The 16,359-nt window shown below is 41.6% G+C and overlaps 1 protein-coding gene across 1 annotated transcript in view; it reads right to left on the reverse strand.

Annotated features, from left to right (window-relative positions):
* Positions 1–1,384: 1,384 nt before the first annotated feature.
* MCUB (mitochondrial calcium uniporter dominant negative subunit beta) overlaps positions 1,385–16,359 on the reverse strand; it is a 78,108-nt gene continuing 63,133 nt past the window's right edge. Inside the window, exons 4-8 of the mRNA XM_087826125.1 lie at positions 13,067–13,171; positions 5,459–5,619; positions 3,580–3,783; positions 2,872–2,988; positions 1,385–1,597 (exon numbers count right to left, since the gene is read on the reverse strand). Of these exons, the coding sequence (XP_087682251.1) occupies positions 1,520–1,597; positions 2,872–2,988; positions 3,580–3,783; positions 5,459–5,619; positions 13,067–13,171 (665 nt within the window). The 3' untranslated portion in view covers positions 1,385–1,519. The remainder of the gene's footprint in view (positions 1,598–2,871; positions 2,989–3,579; positions 3,784–5,458; positions 5,620–13,066; positions 13,172–16,359) is intronic.

Consider the following 16,359-nt stretch of genomic DNA (forward strand, 5'->3'; position numbering starts at 1 on the left):
GCTTGGGCTGCTTCCAGATCTCTGCTATTGTAAATTGTGCTGCAATGAACATAGGAGTTCATATCTTTTTTCAAATCAGTGTTCTGGATTTCTTTGGATATATTCCCAGAATAATTGTTGGGTCATAAGGTGGTTCAATTGTTAACATTTGCAGTAACTCCATACTGCTATCCACAGTGGCTGCACAGTCTGCATTCCCACCAACAGCGATGTGGGTTCCCTTTCCTCCACACCCTCGCTAGCACTTGTTTGGTGATTTATTGATGACAGCTGTCTGACAGGTGTCAGGTGCTATCTCAATGTGGTTTTAATGTGCATCTCTCTGATGAGTGATGCTGAGCATCTTTTCATAAGTCTATGGGCCATCTGTATGTCCTCTTTGTAGAAGTGTCTATTTAGCTAGTAAGTGTCAGAACCTGCCTGACCCCAAAGCCCACACACTTTCTGTGCCACTGGATTTATTCTGATGTTTTCTGTTAAATCCAAAATCTCACCTCCATTTTCTGACTCCGTCTTCCCAGTTCAACCTTGCTTCAAGAAATCAACTTATTTTCCTAGTATGTGTTCAGTTCTGGTTAGAAAAGCATCCACCAAAACACAGCCAAGACCAGTTTCTGGACTCCTCCCACCACTTGTTATATTTTACCTGAATGAAAAGCCCCCTTTCTTCCCAAACTCTACCCAAAAGACAAGGCCTGCCCTGGCTAGTATGGCTCAGTTGGTTGAGTGTCGGCTAATGCACCAAAAATGTTGCCGGTTCGATTCCTGGTCAGGGCACATAGGCTCAATCCCCCGGTAGGGGGCGTGCAGGAGGCAGCCAATCAATGTTCCCTCTCGCATCAATGTTTCTTTGCCTCTCCCTTCCTCTCTTTAAAGATCAATAAAAAAATCTTAAAATAAAAAAAGGACGCCCACCTTTTCCAACTGGTTTCTCTTCACTGGGAATAGAGTTCCTTAAAGGCAGTACATGTCCTAAGGACTTGTCGCAGTATTATGATTATAAGATATCTGGAGCCCAGCTGGCATAGCTCAGCGGTTAAGCATCGACCTATGATCCAGGAGACTGCAGTTCGATTTCTGGTCAGGGCACATGCCCAGGTTGAGGGCTCAATCCCCTGTGGGGGGCAGGAGGCAGCCGATCAATGACTCATCATTGATGTTTCTATCTCTCCGTCCCATTTCCTTCCTCTCTCTGAAATCAATAAAAACATAGTTTTTAAAAAAGAATATTCACTCTAAATAAACATTTAAAAAACCTAGAATCCTTCATCTTCTCACAAGCCATCACTTTAACACCAAGCCTATTCAACAGCATTAAACCTCAGCAAGTAGTGAAGATCCACAAACCAAAAACCTCAAGTGAGAACTCCCAAGAATACCTGTGTTTTGCAAGCATTTTCTTTTTTATTAACAAAAGAGACTGAAACAGTCAAATTCAAATGAACTAAAAAAGTTCCAGTTTCTAAGTTGCAAAATCAACACATAATGGAAAAATTCAATGACATTTTAAAATGTAAGATTAATTCTTTTCATTGAGTTCCTCTACTTGTGTTGGCAAATAGAGAGAGCGGCGTAACTGGCTCAGGGATTCTTTAGCCTGTAAAGGAGAAAAAGAAAAAGTCCTTGATCAGAATGCGTAGGAAACACAGGGGCATGACTGCTGGGGAGTGGATATCTCCTTAGGTCAATACGTATACTAAATTACTAGTGGCAAATGCCTACAATATTTCAATTTATATGGATCCTTTCTTAAAAGGTGAGTTTAAGGTTTCTAATACATCCTTATAGTTCTTTGTTATGTTAGTTTTCCCCTTTAAAAAAACACACAAAAAAACACTCTAACCTATCAGCTTCCCCATTTTTCTCAACTTTATAACCTTAAAAAAATACTTCACAGAGTGCTACTTTAAGTCTTAAATGCCCAGTTCTATAAACTAGTTGGAAGAACATTCCTTAGCCTTCTTGGACTCAATCATTCAAACAAAAGAGTATCCACTGGAATTTTTTTAAAAGATCATTATATTTCTCCTAAGTAGTGATTATATCTTCAGCTCCAATTTTTGGATTAGAAATTTAATTTTAGTAATATCTTTTTTTTAAATTGAGGAATGGGTAGTTGAGAAGATACAGGTAACAAAAGATAATGATGATTACTGGCTTTTAAATGAGTATATACTGAGCAATGGACGATATTTTTACCAGAACTTTTTTCTGATAAAATTAAGGAAAATTTAAAATTTAGTTACATGTTGAGAAGTCATCATCTGAACAAGCTAATGAGAACACTGGGAGGCCACAGATAAAAGCTGCCTAAGAAATAGGCTCTGGAGACAAACTTTCGGTTTCATAGCCTGGTTTCCCCACTAACTGTGTATACCTAGGCGAGCGACATCAAGCACCTCCATTTTCTCATCTGACAAACAGAAAAGATTAAAGAGGGAATACCGTACTGGTTCTTCTATTTTTAGGAAGAAGAATCTGGCAAATGCCTTTAGAGAGCTTAAAATTCTTTATCAGTGTGCACTTTCCTAAAATTCTACTTTCTTTTATGTTTTAAGAGGTTACAAATTGCAAATGAGCTTGATATTGGGTTGTTGTCTTTAAAAACACACACTCACCTAGAAACAGATTTCTAATAACTATAATTTTACTCTCTCAAAGTCATTTAAAACATTTTCACATACACATTTAAAGCTACCACCACGTCAAGTACAGAAGACAATAAAAGGGTAGGATATGGAATTAGTATCAGACCCGTCAACTGTTTCACTGAACCAACCAAAACACATGGACATTTAACCTGTGAGGATGAGCCACCGGTTCTGGGCCCCAAACAAGACCAGCTGTAAGATGCTGTTTGCAGTAAAGTACCTTAGCGAGATCTTCTTTTAACCGGTTGTACTGCACCACATCAAAATGCTGTTGCTTTGATTTCTTATGAAAGAAGTGAAGAAAATGCCTACTCTTAATAGCTGAGTAAGTATAATCCTAAAAAAAAGAGAACATGTTTTAAATTAACATAATGCCTCCACGAGAAAGACACTTGCCTTAGCAACACCAAAGCAAAGGCAGATGAGGAAAGCATCTGCAGCAGCTGCCAGAGCAAGCATAAGGCAACACAAGTAAAACACTTAGTCTCGTTTGAGATCAGCTGCTCCTTTCAAAAGCAAACAAGCTGGGAAGAGAAATCGCACACACTGGGACAGAACGGAGAAAAAGAAATGGAGATTGTTGGCAAAATAATCATGAGATAAGGCTAAAGTTACTGGGTATTTTGCAATACAAACCAATTTTATTATTTATAAATGACGGAACAAAGGACACAAATTCGATGTGTTTATCTCAGTGGAGGAATCTGTCAGTTGTAATATTTATTTTTCTACAGAAGTTACCTATCGTTTCTCTGGGCTGTGTATAAATCTCCAACCTCATGAAAAACAACAACAAAATCTATCAGCTTATAAAAACCCAGATAGTAGTAACTCAGTATATGAAAAGTCTTTAATGCTCATTGCTTGACTTGGATAAGGAATTATTTGCAGATGTTCTAACTTACTATTTTCCTAACAAACTACTCACCTGCCGAGTGACTAGAAAGTATGCAAAAAAGACCATGGAATTTGCAAATGTGATGAAGTATGTAACTGGTTCCATGATATCCCAGGAGTACACCCACCAAGTGAGCCAGGCCAGTGCCCCGCCCTGAACGGACAGCAGGGCCAGCCCAGCCCACAGGAGTCCGCTGGTTTTGGCTGCTGAGCGAGCTTCAATTCTAGCTTTCATCTGAGAAAGGAAAGGAAAAAAAAAAAGACCATTAGCTCAGTTTACAAGAAGAAAGGGGGGGGGAAATAATGCACATCTGTGTTACTTTAAAGCAGTCTGATTTATGAAAACACAGAATTTATAAAACATATACATTAATGAGTGATCACCTATTTCCAAATCAGTTCATTAATAAATGAAGTTTTAAATTATAAAAGGTAATACCTACTCATAAAAAAAAAATTTAAATAGAATAGATGGGTGTACAATGAAAAACTCAGAAACCAGACTCTGAAACCTACCTAAAATTACATGCTGATTTTCTTTGGCCCAGCAATTTCACTTCTGGGAATTCATCCTACAGGTGCTCTTACTCTATGTGATTAACGAAGATTCATTTTTAAGAGTAAAAGACCTAAAATTACCCATCTGGCCATCAAGCTACTCTGCACTGCAATGAAGCAGCTCCTGCTGCACCCGTACGGAGATCTGTCCAGGACACAGGCATGCCTCGGGCACGCAGCAGGTCTGGCTGCGCACCACCACAGTGAAGAGAATATTGCATTAAGGTGAGTCACAAGACCTTTCATTTCCCAGTGTCAAAGTTATGCTTACACTGTACTGCAGTCTGTTAAGTGTGCAACAGCATTATGTCTTAAAAAAGCAATGTACATACCTTCATTTAAAAATACTTTATTGCTAAAAATGCTAACCGTCATCTGAGCCTTCAGCAAATTGTTATCTTTTTGCTGGTAAAGGGTACTACCTTCAATTTGCAAAAATAAAAATAAAAATGCTGTATCTATGAAGCACAATAAAGGCAAGAGAAATAAGATGAGGTATGCCTGTGTACTCTTAGTGAAAAAAGGTGAGAATTGTGTGTAATAGCCCACATCTTTTTCTGAAAAAGGGAAAAAAATAATATATTTGTATTTGTACATAAAATCTGAAACGGTTCATAGCTGTGGGGATGTAATACTGGGAGGACGGTGGGAGAAAAACTTTCTATTGGCCAACTTTTTATTTTTCTAAATCTTAATGTAAGTAAATATATCACCAACATTTTTAAAAAGTAAAGAAAAAATTAAAATGTAGGGACATAATCCAACAAATAATATAAAAAAATCCCCCTCTCTGTAACCCCTAAATATCCTAAGAGTTAATTATTATTAAAAGTTTCTTTTATCTCCAGAAACTTTCTATTCATATACCAAGTTACACATACACCTACCCATACTTAAAAATCACAAGTGGAATCGCAGGTTTAAAATATGCAAGTTTTTTCCCTTAAATTAAAACAAACAGAGCCCATCATCACCTCTTCCCCCCAAAAGTTACTTTTTTCCTCCACCGTTAACTCCAGATGTTAGGAAGCCGTCTGTTACAGAGCTGGGCAGGGGCCTACTCTCTGAGGGATGGACCGGGCACCGGCAGCTAGCGCCGAGCTCGCGTTATGCCCGCAGACACTGCGGCCCACGGCGGACAGGGCGCCCAGCTCCGAGTGAGGCGCTCGGGCTGCGGCTCTGCCTCATCTTAGCCCCGTGCCTTGCTGTCTCAGTCTCCCCACCTGACGAATGAGGAGGACAGTGCCCACTCACGGCTCACTGTGAGGATGAGAGGGAGCGAGTGCTGTGTAAGTCGTTCGGAAAAGTGCCTCCAGGGACAGCGCCCAGTAGGAGCTGCGATGCTGCCTAACCTGTTCCAGGGGCTGCAGCTGTCCCTTCAGGCGGTCGATTTCCTCCAGTAAATGGTGCTCTCTCTTTTTCTGAAATTCTTCTAAGTGCAAGGCTGTGAACAGCCTGTGAACCAAGGATTTCACGTTTTCCATCTCGGTGGCGTGCTCACCGCTCAGTTTTTCTGAGAAAAGACCCAAGGGAAACAGAAGGCAGTCACCACATTTTTCCCTCCAGGGTTAAGTCCAGGGAACCAATCTGATTCCCCGCGGCTGGCCCTGTGGCCGGCCCCGTTGGCCTCCCCACTCCGAGGGAGGCGTCTGGGATGGACCTTTCTCCTGGTCTCAGGTGATTCCGTTAGTCTCTCTCATACAGAATGATGAATTCTGCATGATAAATTCTGGAATGATAAAATACCAGACAGTAGGTTCAAAATCATTATGTTTTTGTTTGTCTTTTTTCTTTATAATATGACTTGCTGTTTCTTTAAAAATCTTCATACAAAATAAATAAATAAATAAAAATCTTTATACATGCCCTAGCAGGTTTGGCTCAGTGGTTAGAGTATCGGCCCTTATAGGAAAAGGCCAGCAAACAACAAACAAACTCTGAAGGAGTTGGGTAGCAAGCTTCCCCAGAATCGCAGAAATCCCCTTGAAAACGAGGGAGACATTTCTGACAGGAACTGAAAACAGATCCTTATCGATCTGGGAAGCTTGCCCCCAGGAGGGTTATGGCCTTAAGAACAAATGTGAAGCATTAGCACAAAACAAAGCCATTTGTTCATGCGCACTTTATAGTTTCTACTGATCACTGTCTTTCACACCTTCCTTTCTGTAACTCACAATAAAAATCGCTGGATGTAAGGAGGGTTGTTGCAGCGCCTCCAGGGCCTCAGCCCTCTGCATCTCCACCTAAAGTCTACATTCTCCGTGTCTCGAGTTTTCTTCGTGTCCCGCAAGCACAACAGGCCCTCGAACTGAAGGGTCCCAGGTTTAATTCTGGCCAAGGGCACATACCTTGGTTGTAGGCTCAACCCCTGGGCCCCGTCCGGAGGCAACCAATCCATATGTCTCCCTCACATTGATGTCCTTCTCTCTCTCTGCAAAGCACTGGAGCCCAGCCAGCGTGGCTCAGCGGTTGAGCATCGACCTAGGATCCAGGAGATTGAGGTTCGATTCCCAGTCAGGACACATGCCCGGGTTGCGAGCTCTATCCCCAGTCGGGGGCATGCTGGAGGCAGCCGATCAGACTCTATCATTGATGTTTCTCTCTCTCTCTCTCTCCCTCTCTCTGAAATCAATAAAGACGTATTTAAAAAAAATAAAAGCAATGGAAAAAATATCTTCGGGTGGGGATTTAAAAACAACACCTTCATACAGGAAGAGTAAGGGGAATATCCATTACCAGAACCCAGGTGAACACCTCGCTTTAGTTTGTAACATTCATTTATGGGCTCACTTTTATACCTAGGTTGTACCCAAGATCCCTCCCCCCACCCTCTGACAATCTATCCGAAAGTTATTTTAGGACCCAAAGGGGAGGGAAGGTGAAGTACAAACATATAAACAAAGGTATAATATACATTTGAAAAGTGTAAGCTCTTTAGAACAAGGTACAGATTTGAAAGGAAATTCAGACTGACAGGAAAGGGAGTCACCATTTCCAAGTCTTTAACACAGAGCTCGTCTGATTATGGGTTTCTCTCATCCTTTCACCTCTATGGATCTATTAATTCACATGCAACTGGGCTCTCCTGATACCTTTCCAAGGGTGGTAACTGTTCCTCCCCCGTGGAAGAGAACTTGAGGGAAGGAGACCAGGTGAGAGGAAGGACCTTCTGGGTGAGCAGCAGCAAACGACTGCTGAGAGGCTTATGACCCTGAATCAGTATTAGCCCAGGGGTTTTTCTGGTTCTGGAATAGTCCTGAAGTTATTTCTCCTCCATCGCCACCCACTTCTTCAGACTTTATTGTGGTCTTTAACCCCCTCTACATTTTAAGTTAAAGCTGCCTCAAAGAGGTGAAAAGCCGAAGTTCCCTTCTAGGCTTCTGAGATCTGCAGAACAGTCAGAGCCCTTTTGTTTTGATGAAATATATATTTACATTAAAAGGTCTTCATACAGGAGAAAGGTATAGATGGGCCACGATTTTGTCCAAAGCTGTGGCATGTATCAAAGATAAGCAAAGCCAAGACACCAGTTAAAACAGTAAAGACAGATTTTATTCAGTAACTATTGCAACAGGGCATGGGATCAGTGTGAACTGAAGTCAACTTCTATTTGTCCAGAGGTGGCTGGGGAACTTCACGGGCTTAAAAGCAGAGTCAGGGAAGTGGAAATTTACAAAAGTGAGCCTGGGGGTTGGTTAGTGAGACTAGGTCCACTTGGGTCCTTTAACTGCTGGTTATCCAGAGGAGAGACAGGACGCAGTGGTACAAGTCAGAGCAAGGGGCCCACCAGCTGGGAGTGAGAGCAAGTGACCTCCTTGAATGTCTACACCTCAAAGAGTAGCCCCCCAGGTCCCTAAGGAGACAGCTGTGGGTGGTAGAAGATTTATACTCCAAAGGAGTAGAGAAAGGAATTAGAATTGCAAGCTTCCGAAAGTTACTGCTCGGAGAGGCAGCTCGGACCTATCTGCCTGTCACTGGGTTTTCACTGGAACAAACAGGAAATTCTCCTGGCAGTGCCTGAGCTTTCTCAGGCAAGCATTTCATCATCCTAGGGGTTTGGCCTTGAGCTGTTAGAAACTATGCTGGTGTTTATTCAAGTCTTTAGTGTGTAGGCGAGAGGGAGAGAGCAGCGTGAACAAAATCAATTGTGCTGACAGTCCACAGTTTTTATAGGCCAAGGTGAGGCTTAGTTAAGAAGACGACTCAGATGAGCCTGACTAAAGTTTGTTCTAGGAGATAGTCTTTGTCCAGTGACACAAAATGCTTATCTGAGTTCAATGACAAGCACCTTTGGCTATACTCTTTCAGAAATGTGGGCACTGCAGAATTCATATGTTGTATTACCAATTTAAACGCTGGTATCTCCTAACAAAAGCCAAAAACGAGAATTATTTTCCTTTTCTTCAGAAGCTGTTTATTCCTTTTATATGTGCCTTCAATGTGGATTTCATTTTCATATCCTGAATTTTCAAATCCAAATTTGACAATGCTTTAGGAAAGACATGGAGTGTAAATACATTTAAAAAAAAAACAACTGCAAATTTATCATTTTATAAACTTCATTTTCCATTAACCTAGTACAATTCCTCTGTCATTGTCCTTCTAACCATGCCTGCTGCATCCCTGCTAATTTAATTCACACTGTGACGCTTGGCAAGTCTGTTCAGTGAAGCATCTCAAAACCCCGAGGAGGGTCAGACCTGGGCTCACTGACCTCACGTCTGCAGGGCAGGCCTGACGCCTATCCAGACATACATAAAACCTCACACTAAAAACTTCCCTGATTCGGTTTCTATGACCCAATGCATCATGTCTAGCTTTCAACAAAAAACTATAAGGCAAGGTAAAAGGCAAGAAAAAAACAGTCTGAAGAAACAAAGCAAGAATCAGAACCAGAATCTTATATGGCAGAGATTTTTGAATCATCAGACCAGGAAATTAAGACAAATATAACTAATATGGTAAGGGCTGTGATGAAAAAAGTAAACAAAATGTAAGAACAGATGAGTAATGTAAACAGAAGTATGGAATTCTAGTAAAAAATAAAAAAATAATTGTCAGAAACCAAAAATACCATAATAGAAATGAAGCATCCCTCTGATAGGCTCAACAGTAAACTAGACAAAGGGGAGGAAAGAGTAGGTGAGCTTGAGGATATGTCTATAAAAACTTCTCAAACTGAAAGACAAAGAAAAGGGAGAATGGGAAAAAGGGAGCAGAATATCCAAGAACTGTGGCACAATTACAAAAGGTAATTATAAATAATATGCATAACAGGAGTACCAGATGGAGAACAGAGAAAGGAACAGAAGACCAGCGATTTGAAATAACTACAATTAACATGATGAGGATTCTACCGAAAAAAAGTAGATAGCATGCAAGAATGGATGAGTAATATAAACAGGGAGATGGAAATTCTAAGAAAGAATAAAAATGAAACGCTAGAGAGAAAATATACTATCAGAAATGAAGAATGCCCTTGATGGGCTGGTTGGTAGATGGGACGTGGCTAAGGAAGGAATTTCTAAGCTTGAGGATGTCAATGGAAATTTTCCAAACTGAAAAACAAAGAAAAAAAACACTGAACACAATGGGGAAGGATATCAAAGAACTCTGGTACACTACAAACGGTGTAGTACACATGTAATGGGAGGGAAGGAGGGAAGGAGGGAAGGAGGGAGGGAGGGAGGAAAGAGGAAGGAAAGGGAAGGAAGGAAGGAAGGAAGGAAGGAAGGAAGGAAGGAAGGAAGGAAGGAAGGAAGGAAGGAAGGAAGGAAGGAAGGAAGGAAGGAAGGAAGGAAGGAAGGAAGGAAGGAAGGAAGGAAGGAAGGAAGGAAGGAAGGAAGGAAGGAAGGAAGGAAGGAAGGAAGGAAGGAAGGAAGGAAGGAAGGAAGGAAGGAAGGAAGGGAGATTTATGAAGCAATAATGGCTGAGAATTTCCCCATATTAACGTCAGACACCAAACCATAAGAAGATCCAGGAAGCTCAGAGAATGTCAAGAGGATAAATGCCTCCAAGCCCCCTGACCCTAGGAGGCATATCATATTCAAACTGAAGAAAATCAAAGAGAAAGAAAAAACCTTGAAAGAAGGCAGAGGGAGAAACACCTTATCTCTAGAAGAGCAAAGATAAAAGCTACCTCTGCAAAGGGAAAGAGGGGCAGGGGCAGGTAGAAGAGGGTAGAGGGGCATAAAAATATAAAATAAATAAAACATATGATAAAAGCGTAAAAAGTTACACCTGACTTCTCCTAAGAAACTATACAAGCAAGAAGGCAGTAGAGTGAAATATTTAAAGTGTTTAGAGAAAAAAACCACCAACCTAGGATTCTGAATCCTTCAAAAGTGAAGGAGAAATGAAGACTCTCAAGCAAACAGAAATAGAGGGAATGTGTTGCTAGTACATCTACTTTGCACAAAATGTTAAAAGTAAGGGAAGGAAAATGATGCAGGTCAGAAACTCAAATATACATAAAAAAAGGAATTCTACATTAAATAAGGGAAGATAGAGTAAAAACATATTTTTCTTTTTCTTTACTCTACTTGATGTAACAGAACAGTGTTCAAATAATGACAGCAAAAATGTATTCAATAATGACAGCTATATACACATGACATGAAGACAAGGAATGGGCGTAAGGAATTAGGAATACATGGTTATCATAAGGAACTTGCAATGCCTGTGAGACAGTATCTATAGTGTTATCTGAAAGTACACTTTGACTACTTGTAAATGTATATCCCAAATCTAGGGCGACCACTAAAAAAATTTAAAAACGAAGCATTACTGATATGCTAAGAGAGAAAAGAAAACAGAATCATATAAAATGCTCGAAACCACAAAAAACAGAGAACCCATGAAAGACAAAATTAGAAACGAAGAACAATGGCAACAAACAGAAAACAGTTACAAAAATCCTCAACAATACAGGGCATACCAGAAAAATGTACGCACACTTTAACAGCTGATAGCTCAATTGATGTTTCTTTCTTTTCAGATTTACCCCACTGGAATAAATAATGGCAGCCAAAGTGTGTATACATTTTTGGGACACCCTGTATATTAGCAAACTGAATCCAACAATGTATGAAAAGAATTATACCCCATGACCAGGAGTATAATTTATAGCAGGTATGAAAGGCTGACTCAACATTTGAAAATCAATTAATATAATCCACCACATCAACAGGCTGAAGAAGAAAAGTTATAAGATCATATTCAACAGGTGCAGAAAAGCACTTGACAAAATCAAGAATAGAGGGGAACTTCCTCAAATTGATAAAAACATTTAACATAGTATTTAATGGTGAGAAACTTGAAGGTTTCCTACTAAAACTAGGAAAAGATCAAGGTTTCTCCTCTCACCATTCTTTTCAAAAGTCATACTGCCAAGTCCTAGCTAATAAAATAAAATAATAAGAAAAAAAAGACAAACAGATTAAGGTAGAAGTAGGTCAGTGACTACTAGCAAAACAGAAGTGACAACAACTGAGACTTCTGGTCAAGGTGGCGGAGCCGGTAAAGGCTGTGCTCGCCACCTCCCGTGACCACATCAACATTAGGACGACCACCCCTGAAAGCCACCTGATGACTAGCTGAACAGGACTGTAACCAAGGATTTAAGCAGCAGCCATGCTGAGACTGGTAGGAGGGGTGGAGCTAGTCCCACACCTGCAGGTGGCGGTTAGGAATGAGGAAGGATATCTTGGCTGCAGAGGTCCCCCCAGAAAAATGAGGGGTCCCAGCCCCACACTGGGCTCCCCAGCCCTTAGCACCAGTGCCAGGAAAAAGAGTCCCCACAACATCAGCTGGAAAATCAGTAGGGATTCTGTCCAGAGGTAGAGTGTCATCCCAATACACCAAGGTTGTGGGTTCAATCCCCGGTTAGGGCATAAGAATCAACCAATGAATGCATAAATAAGTGGAACAACAGATAATTGTTTCTCTCTCTCCCTCCCCCTCCTCTCTCTCTCTCTCAAATCAATAAATATTTTCTAAAAATTGTCAAAACTTGGAAACATTCAAGATGTCCTTCAGTAGGTGAATGGATAAACTATGATACATTCAGACAACTGAATATTATTCGGCACTAAATAGAAATAAACTATCAAGCCATGAAAATATGTGGAGAAAACTTATATGCACAGTACTAATTTAGGAAGGCCAATTTGAAAAGGCTGCATATTGTGTGGTTCCAACTGTGTAACATTCTGGAAAAGGCAAAACTATGGAGACGGTAAAAAGATCAATGTTTGCTGTGGGCTGGGGGTGGGGGTGGGGAGGGATGAATAGGCAGAGCGCTGAGGATTTGGGGGGCAGTGAAACCACTCTATGATACTACAGCAGTGGATAAACCAGAAGCAATAAAAAGAAAAAAGATACTGCAATAGTGGATATATACCATTACCCATTTGTCAAAACCCATTCACCGTACATCTAAAGTTCTAATGCCAACTGTGTGACACAGCAGATGATGTGTTGATGTAGGTTCACGGGTTGTAACAAATGTACCACAGTGGTGCTCGGTGGTAGGGGAGGCTGTGGGGAGGTGGGCGCAGTGTATATGGGAACTCTACTATATGCTCAATCTTGGTTTGAACCTAAAACTGCTCTAAAAAATAAAGTCTATCTTAAAAAAAAAAAAAAAAGAGTTAAGAGGAACACAATACACAGGAGTTCGTGATTTTCAGGCCTGCTTCTTAACCCAGTCATGTCAGACTAAGCATTCAAGTTCCCAAAGTGAAGTCTTAGAAGTCTGAAAAAAAGTATATGAGACTAAAAGTCCTGCTAGGCAGTGTCTACTGATCATTTCTACTCCTGCTAGAGAAGCTTAAACGTGGTCTCCAAAGCTTTCTTGCTCATTTGGTTATTTGAAAAGATTCGTAAGGTAAGCCAGCTCTCTGTTAAAAGCCCGTAGCTAACGGGCAATGTTAAGACAGCTGCTTAGCTGTGTTTCTTACCTTTTTTGGGGCACTGTACATCATATGTCCTTTTATTAATGACAAGTTTAAAATCATTCATTAGCAAAATTCCCATCAAGGTTGAAGTTGCAATCTCACTGCCATCTGAAAGAGAAAACAATGCAAAAACATGTCCTTATTTTAGAACAGTGAGAATCTTTCCCCAACATATAGAGAAATACGTATTAGTATCCAGGCCTTTATAGTACAGCAGTGGGCATCTGTCTCCTGGGGGGCTTCCTACACCCAATACCGCGTTCACTGGGAGGAATCCTCTCGTGCTGCTCCACTGTCCACTCCACTCGACAGGCAGGTGCTTCCTCTCTCCCCCTCTGTCAGCTGGGCTGGGATCCAGACTAATGTCCCAGCAAGACTATATCTGCAGCAGTCACGCAAAGATTCAGGGGAGCCCAGCTGGTGAGGCTGAGTGGATTGAGCGTAGTCCCATGCACCAACAGGTCACCGGTCCAATTCCCAATCAGGGCACACGGCCCGGGTTTCGGGCTCAATCCCCAGAGGGGGGCATGCAGGAAGCAGCCAAACCATATTTCTCTCTCATCAATGTATCTATCTCTCTCTCCCTCTCCCTTCCTCTTTCTCAAAAAAACCCTCAAAAACAGTAAAAACATATTAAAAAAAAAAAGATTCAGGGCAGGTGGGGAGTCTTCACAACAAGGCCAGAGCAGTTGAGGTGGCAGCTGTGGGGTGGGGGTGTCACAGCAGAGCCCACCAGGCTGTTCTGGACTAACCTGGGCTCTGCTGTGCCCTCCCTCAGTTCCTGCCCTCTTCTGAGCCTGGCTGGCTGGCTTCCCAATCTCAGAGTCTGTTGCTTACAGCCGAGCCGAACTGGTGTGTAGGCACACAGGTAGTACCACTTTAAAAGAGCCTGCCTTTCTCTTATTTTTAATTAAGATGATCACCTTTAATTAAGGTGATTGACCTGTGTTAGTTAAAACTTGGTAGGCACACAGTACCACCCACGGCTCCCTCCCTTTCTAGCCTGGGGAAGATGGAAAGAGGCTAAGCTGCGAAAGGTGGAGGTAGCAGGGATAGTTAATAAATGTAATTAAACCTAAGGAGTAAATCTGCATTTCTGTGGTTTATTTGACGGAGGTGGAGAGAGGTAGGAGAGATTCTAACAGTAATTACAAATATTCTAGGAACATTTCGGGGGGAAAAATCTCTTGGAAATTTAACCCCCATGAGCTTTGCATAGGTCCTCATACAGCCTAGTTTGTGTTATGATACTTTTGAACTAAACTTTAATGTAACCCAGGTGTAAAGAAAGCAAACTCATTGCAGTAAGCAAAAAGCTGGTGCGGTGTAGGAGTCTCTCTTTCTAGCATTACTCCTGCAGAACAGTCTGCTTATAATTATGTGATATCAAGTCCAGGATGAGAATTTTGTCCCTGGCCTGGCACTGGCGTGGCTATATTCAACTGGAGCTATTTCAGCTGTGTTAGCATGTGTGACCGCAGTAACACGGCTGGTGAAACCAGGAAGACCCTGGCTGCCTGCCTCCCGTCTGCTTCTTTGTAGTTCTTTTGTTCCAGAGGCAGCAAGTCAAGTCTGCACCTGAGTCTGTTCCTAGAATTTGGCTCTTTGGATTCCTGTTAACCAGCTGGGGTGAGATCATTTTCTGAGAAATTGCCAAATAATTCAACCCACACCATGGGCAAAACTGTGAACACTCTTTTCATGCCCAAATTCCACCCTTAGAGCCTCTTTTTATTTATTTTTACTATTTTAATTTACTTTTATTATTTCGGGGCACACTGCTTTTATTTATTTTTTTAAAATTTTTTAATGTTGACATTATTGCAGGGGTCTCCCTTTCTCCCCAACTTTTGCCCACATCTACACACCCTCGCCTCCCCCTCCCTCGGCCTTCACTCCACTATTGTCTGTGTCCAAGGGGTAGGCATAGACGTTCTTTAGTTAATCCCTTCATCTTCTTCATTCAGTCACCCTCACCCTCCTTGTCTCTGCCACCGGCTAGACTGTTCCACGCCTCAGTGCTTCTGGTTCCATTGTTTGTTAGCTTATTTTGTTCATCAGGTCCCACATATTAATGACATCATATGGTATTTGTCTTTCTCTGACTGGCTGTTTTGCTTTGCATAATGCTCTCCAGGTCCATCCCTGCTGTCACACAGGTTAAGAGTGCCTTCTTTTTTACAGCTGCATAGTATTCCATGGTGTGAATGTCCCACAGCTTTTTTATCCACTCATCTACTGATGGGCACTTGGGCTGTTTCCAGATCTTGGCTATTGAAAATAGCATTGCTATGAACATAGGGGTACATAGATTCTTTCTGATCAGTGCTTCAGGATTCTTAGGATATATTCCCAGAAGTGGGATCACTGGGTCAAAAGGTGGTTTCATTTTTAATTTTTTGAGGAAACTCCATACTGTTTTCCACCAGAGCCTCTTTTTAAAAACATCAACATCATTTTTAAATGAAGTCATTTAAAAATTTATATTTAAATGGTTCACACCAACTCCTTAAAACATTACTGTAAAAAGAAATCAAACTGCGTATGATTTCTCAGTTAAAGCACTACATTATCCTTTTTACTAATGTAGGAATAGCAAGAGATTAACGTGGAAGACTTTGAAGAAGCTAATGATAAGTGTTGAAACTTTTCACCTATTCTTGAGCAAGTATCAATTTAAACCCCAATAAAATGTGTTCACTCAGTCCAAAAGCCCCCTTTCTCTGAGATTTCTAGTCTTTTTCTTTGTGTTTATGTCTCAAAGCTGCTCAAATTATTTTTATTAATAAGCATCACTGCTTTAACCTCTCTTATTTCATTCATTTAACAAGCACTTATTGAGTACATACTACCTACCAGCAAGCCCTGTGCTCAAGGTCTGCACCTGCCTGCTCTGTGAAGCTTAGGAAGGCAGGCTCTGGCCCTGCGGGGAAGGCCCGTGGGTGTTCAGCCTCCTGGGGCTGGGGCAATGTCTGTAGAGTCAGGGATAGAGTATCGGGCCATCGGACTAAAACTCTATTCTCTGATCCTGGTTTACCCAGGAAAAAAGGTCCCCCTCCAGTTAAATCCGAAGTCCTCACAATAGCATTCAATAAGGCTTTCCCCACTCTGCCCCTCCCCTCCTACTTCCATCCAGCTCCCTCCTTTGTTGGGAGAGGAGCTGGCTCCCACCTCAGGGCCTCCGCCTGGAGAGCTCTTCTCCCACCTGCAGAGCTCTCTCATCTCTTCCAGGTCCTCTTCAAATGTGACCTTGGCAAGCACCTCCTACCCCAACACATACACCCTCCATCCACTCT

The sequence above is a fragment of the Miniopterus natalensis genome, chromosome 1 (genome assembly GCF_054644295.1).
Source record: "Miniopterus natalensis isolate mMinNat1 chromosome 1, mMinNat1.hap1, whole genome shotgun sequence".
Classification (NCBI taxonomy): domain Eukaryota; kingdom Metazoa; phylum Chordata; class Mammalia; order Chiroptera; family Miniopteridae; genus Miniopterus; species Miniopterus natalensis.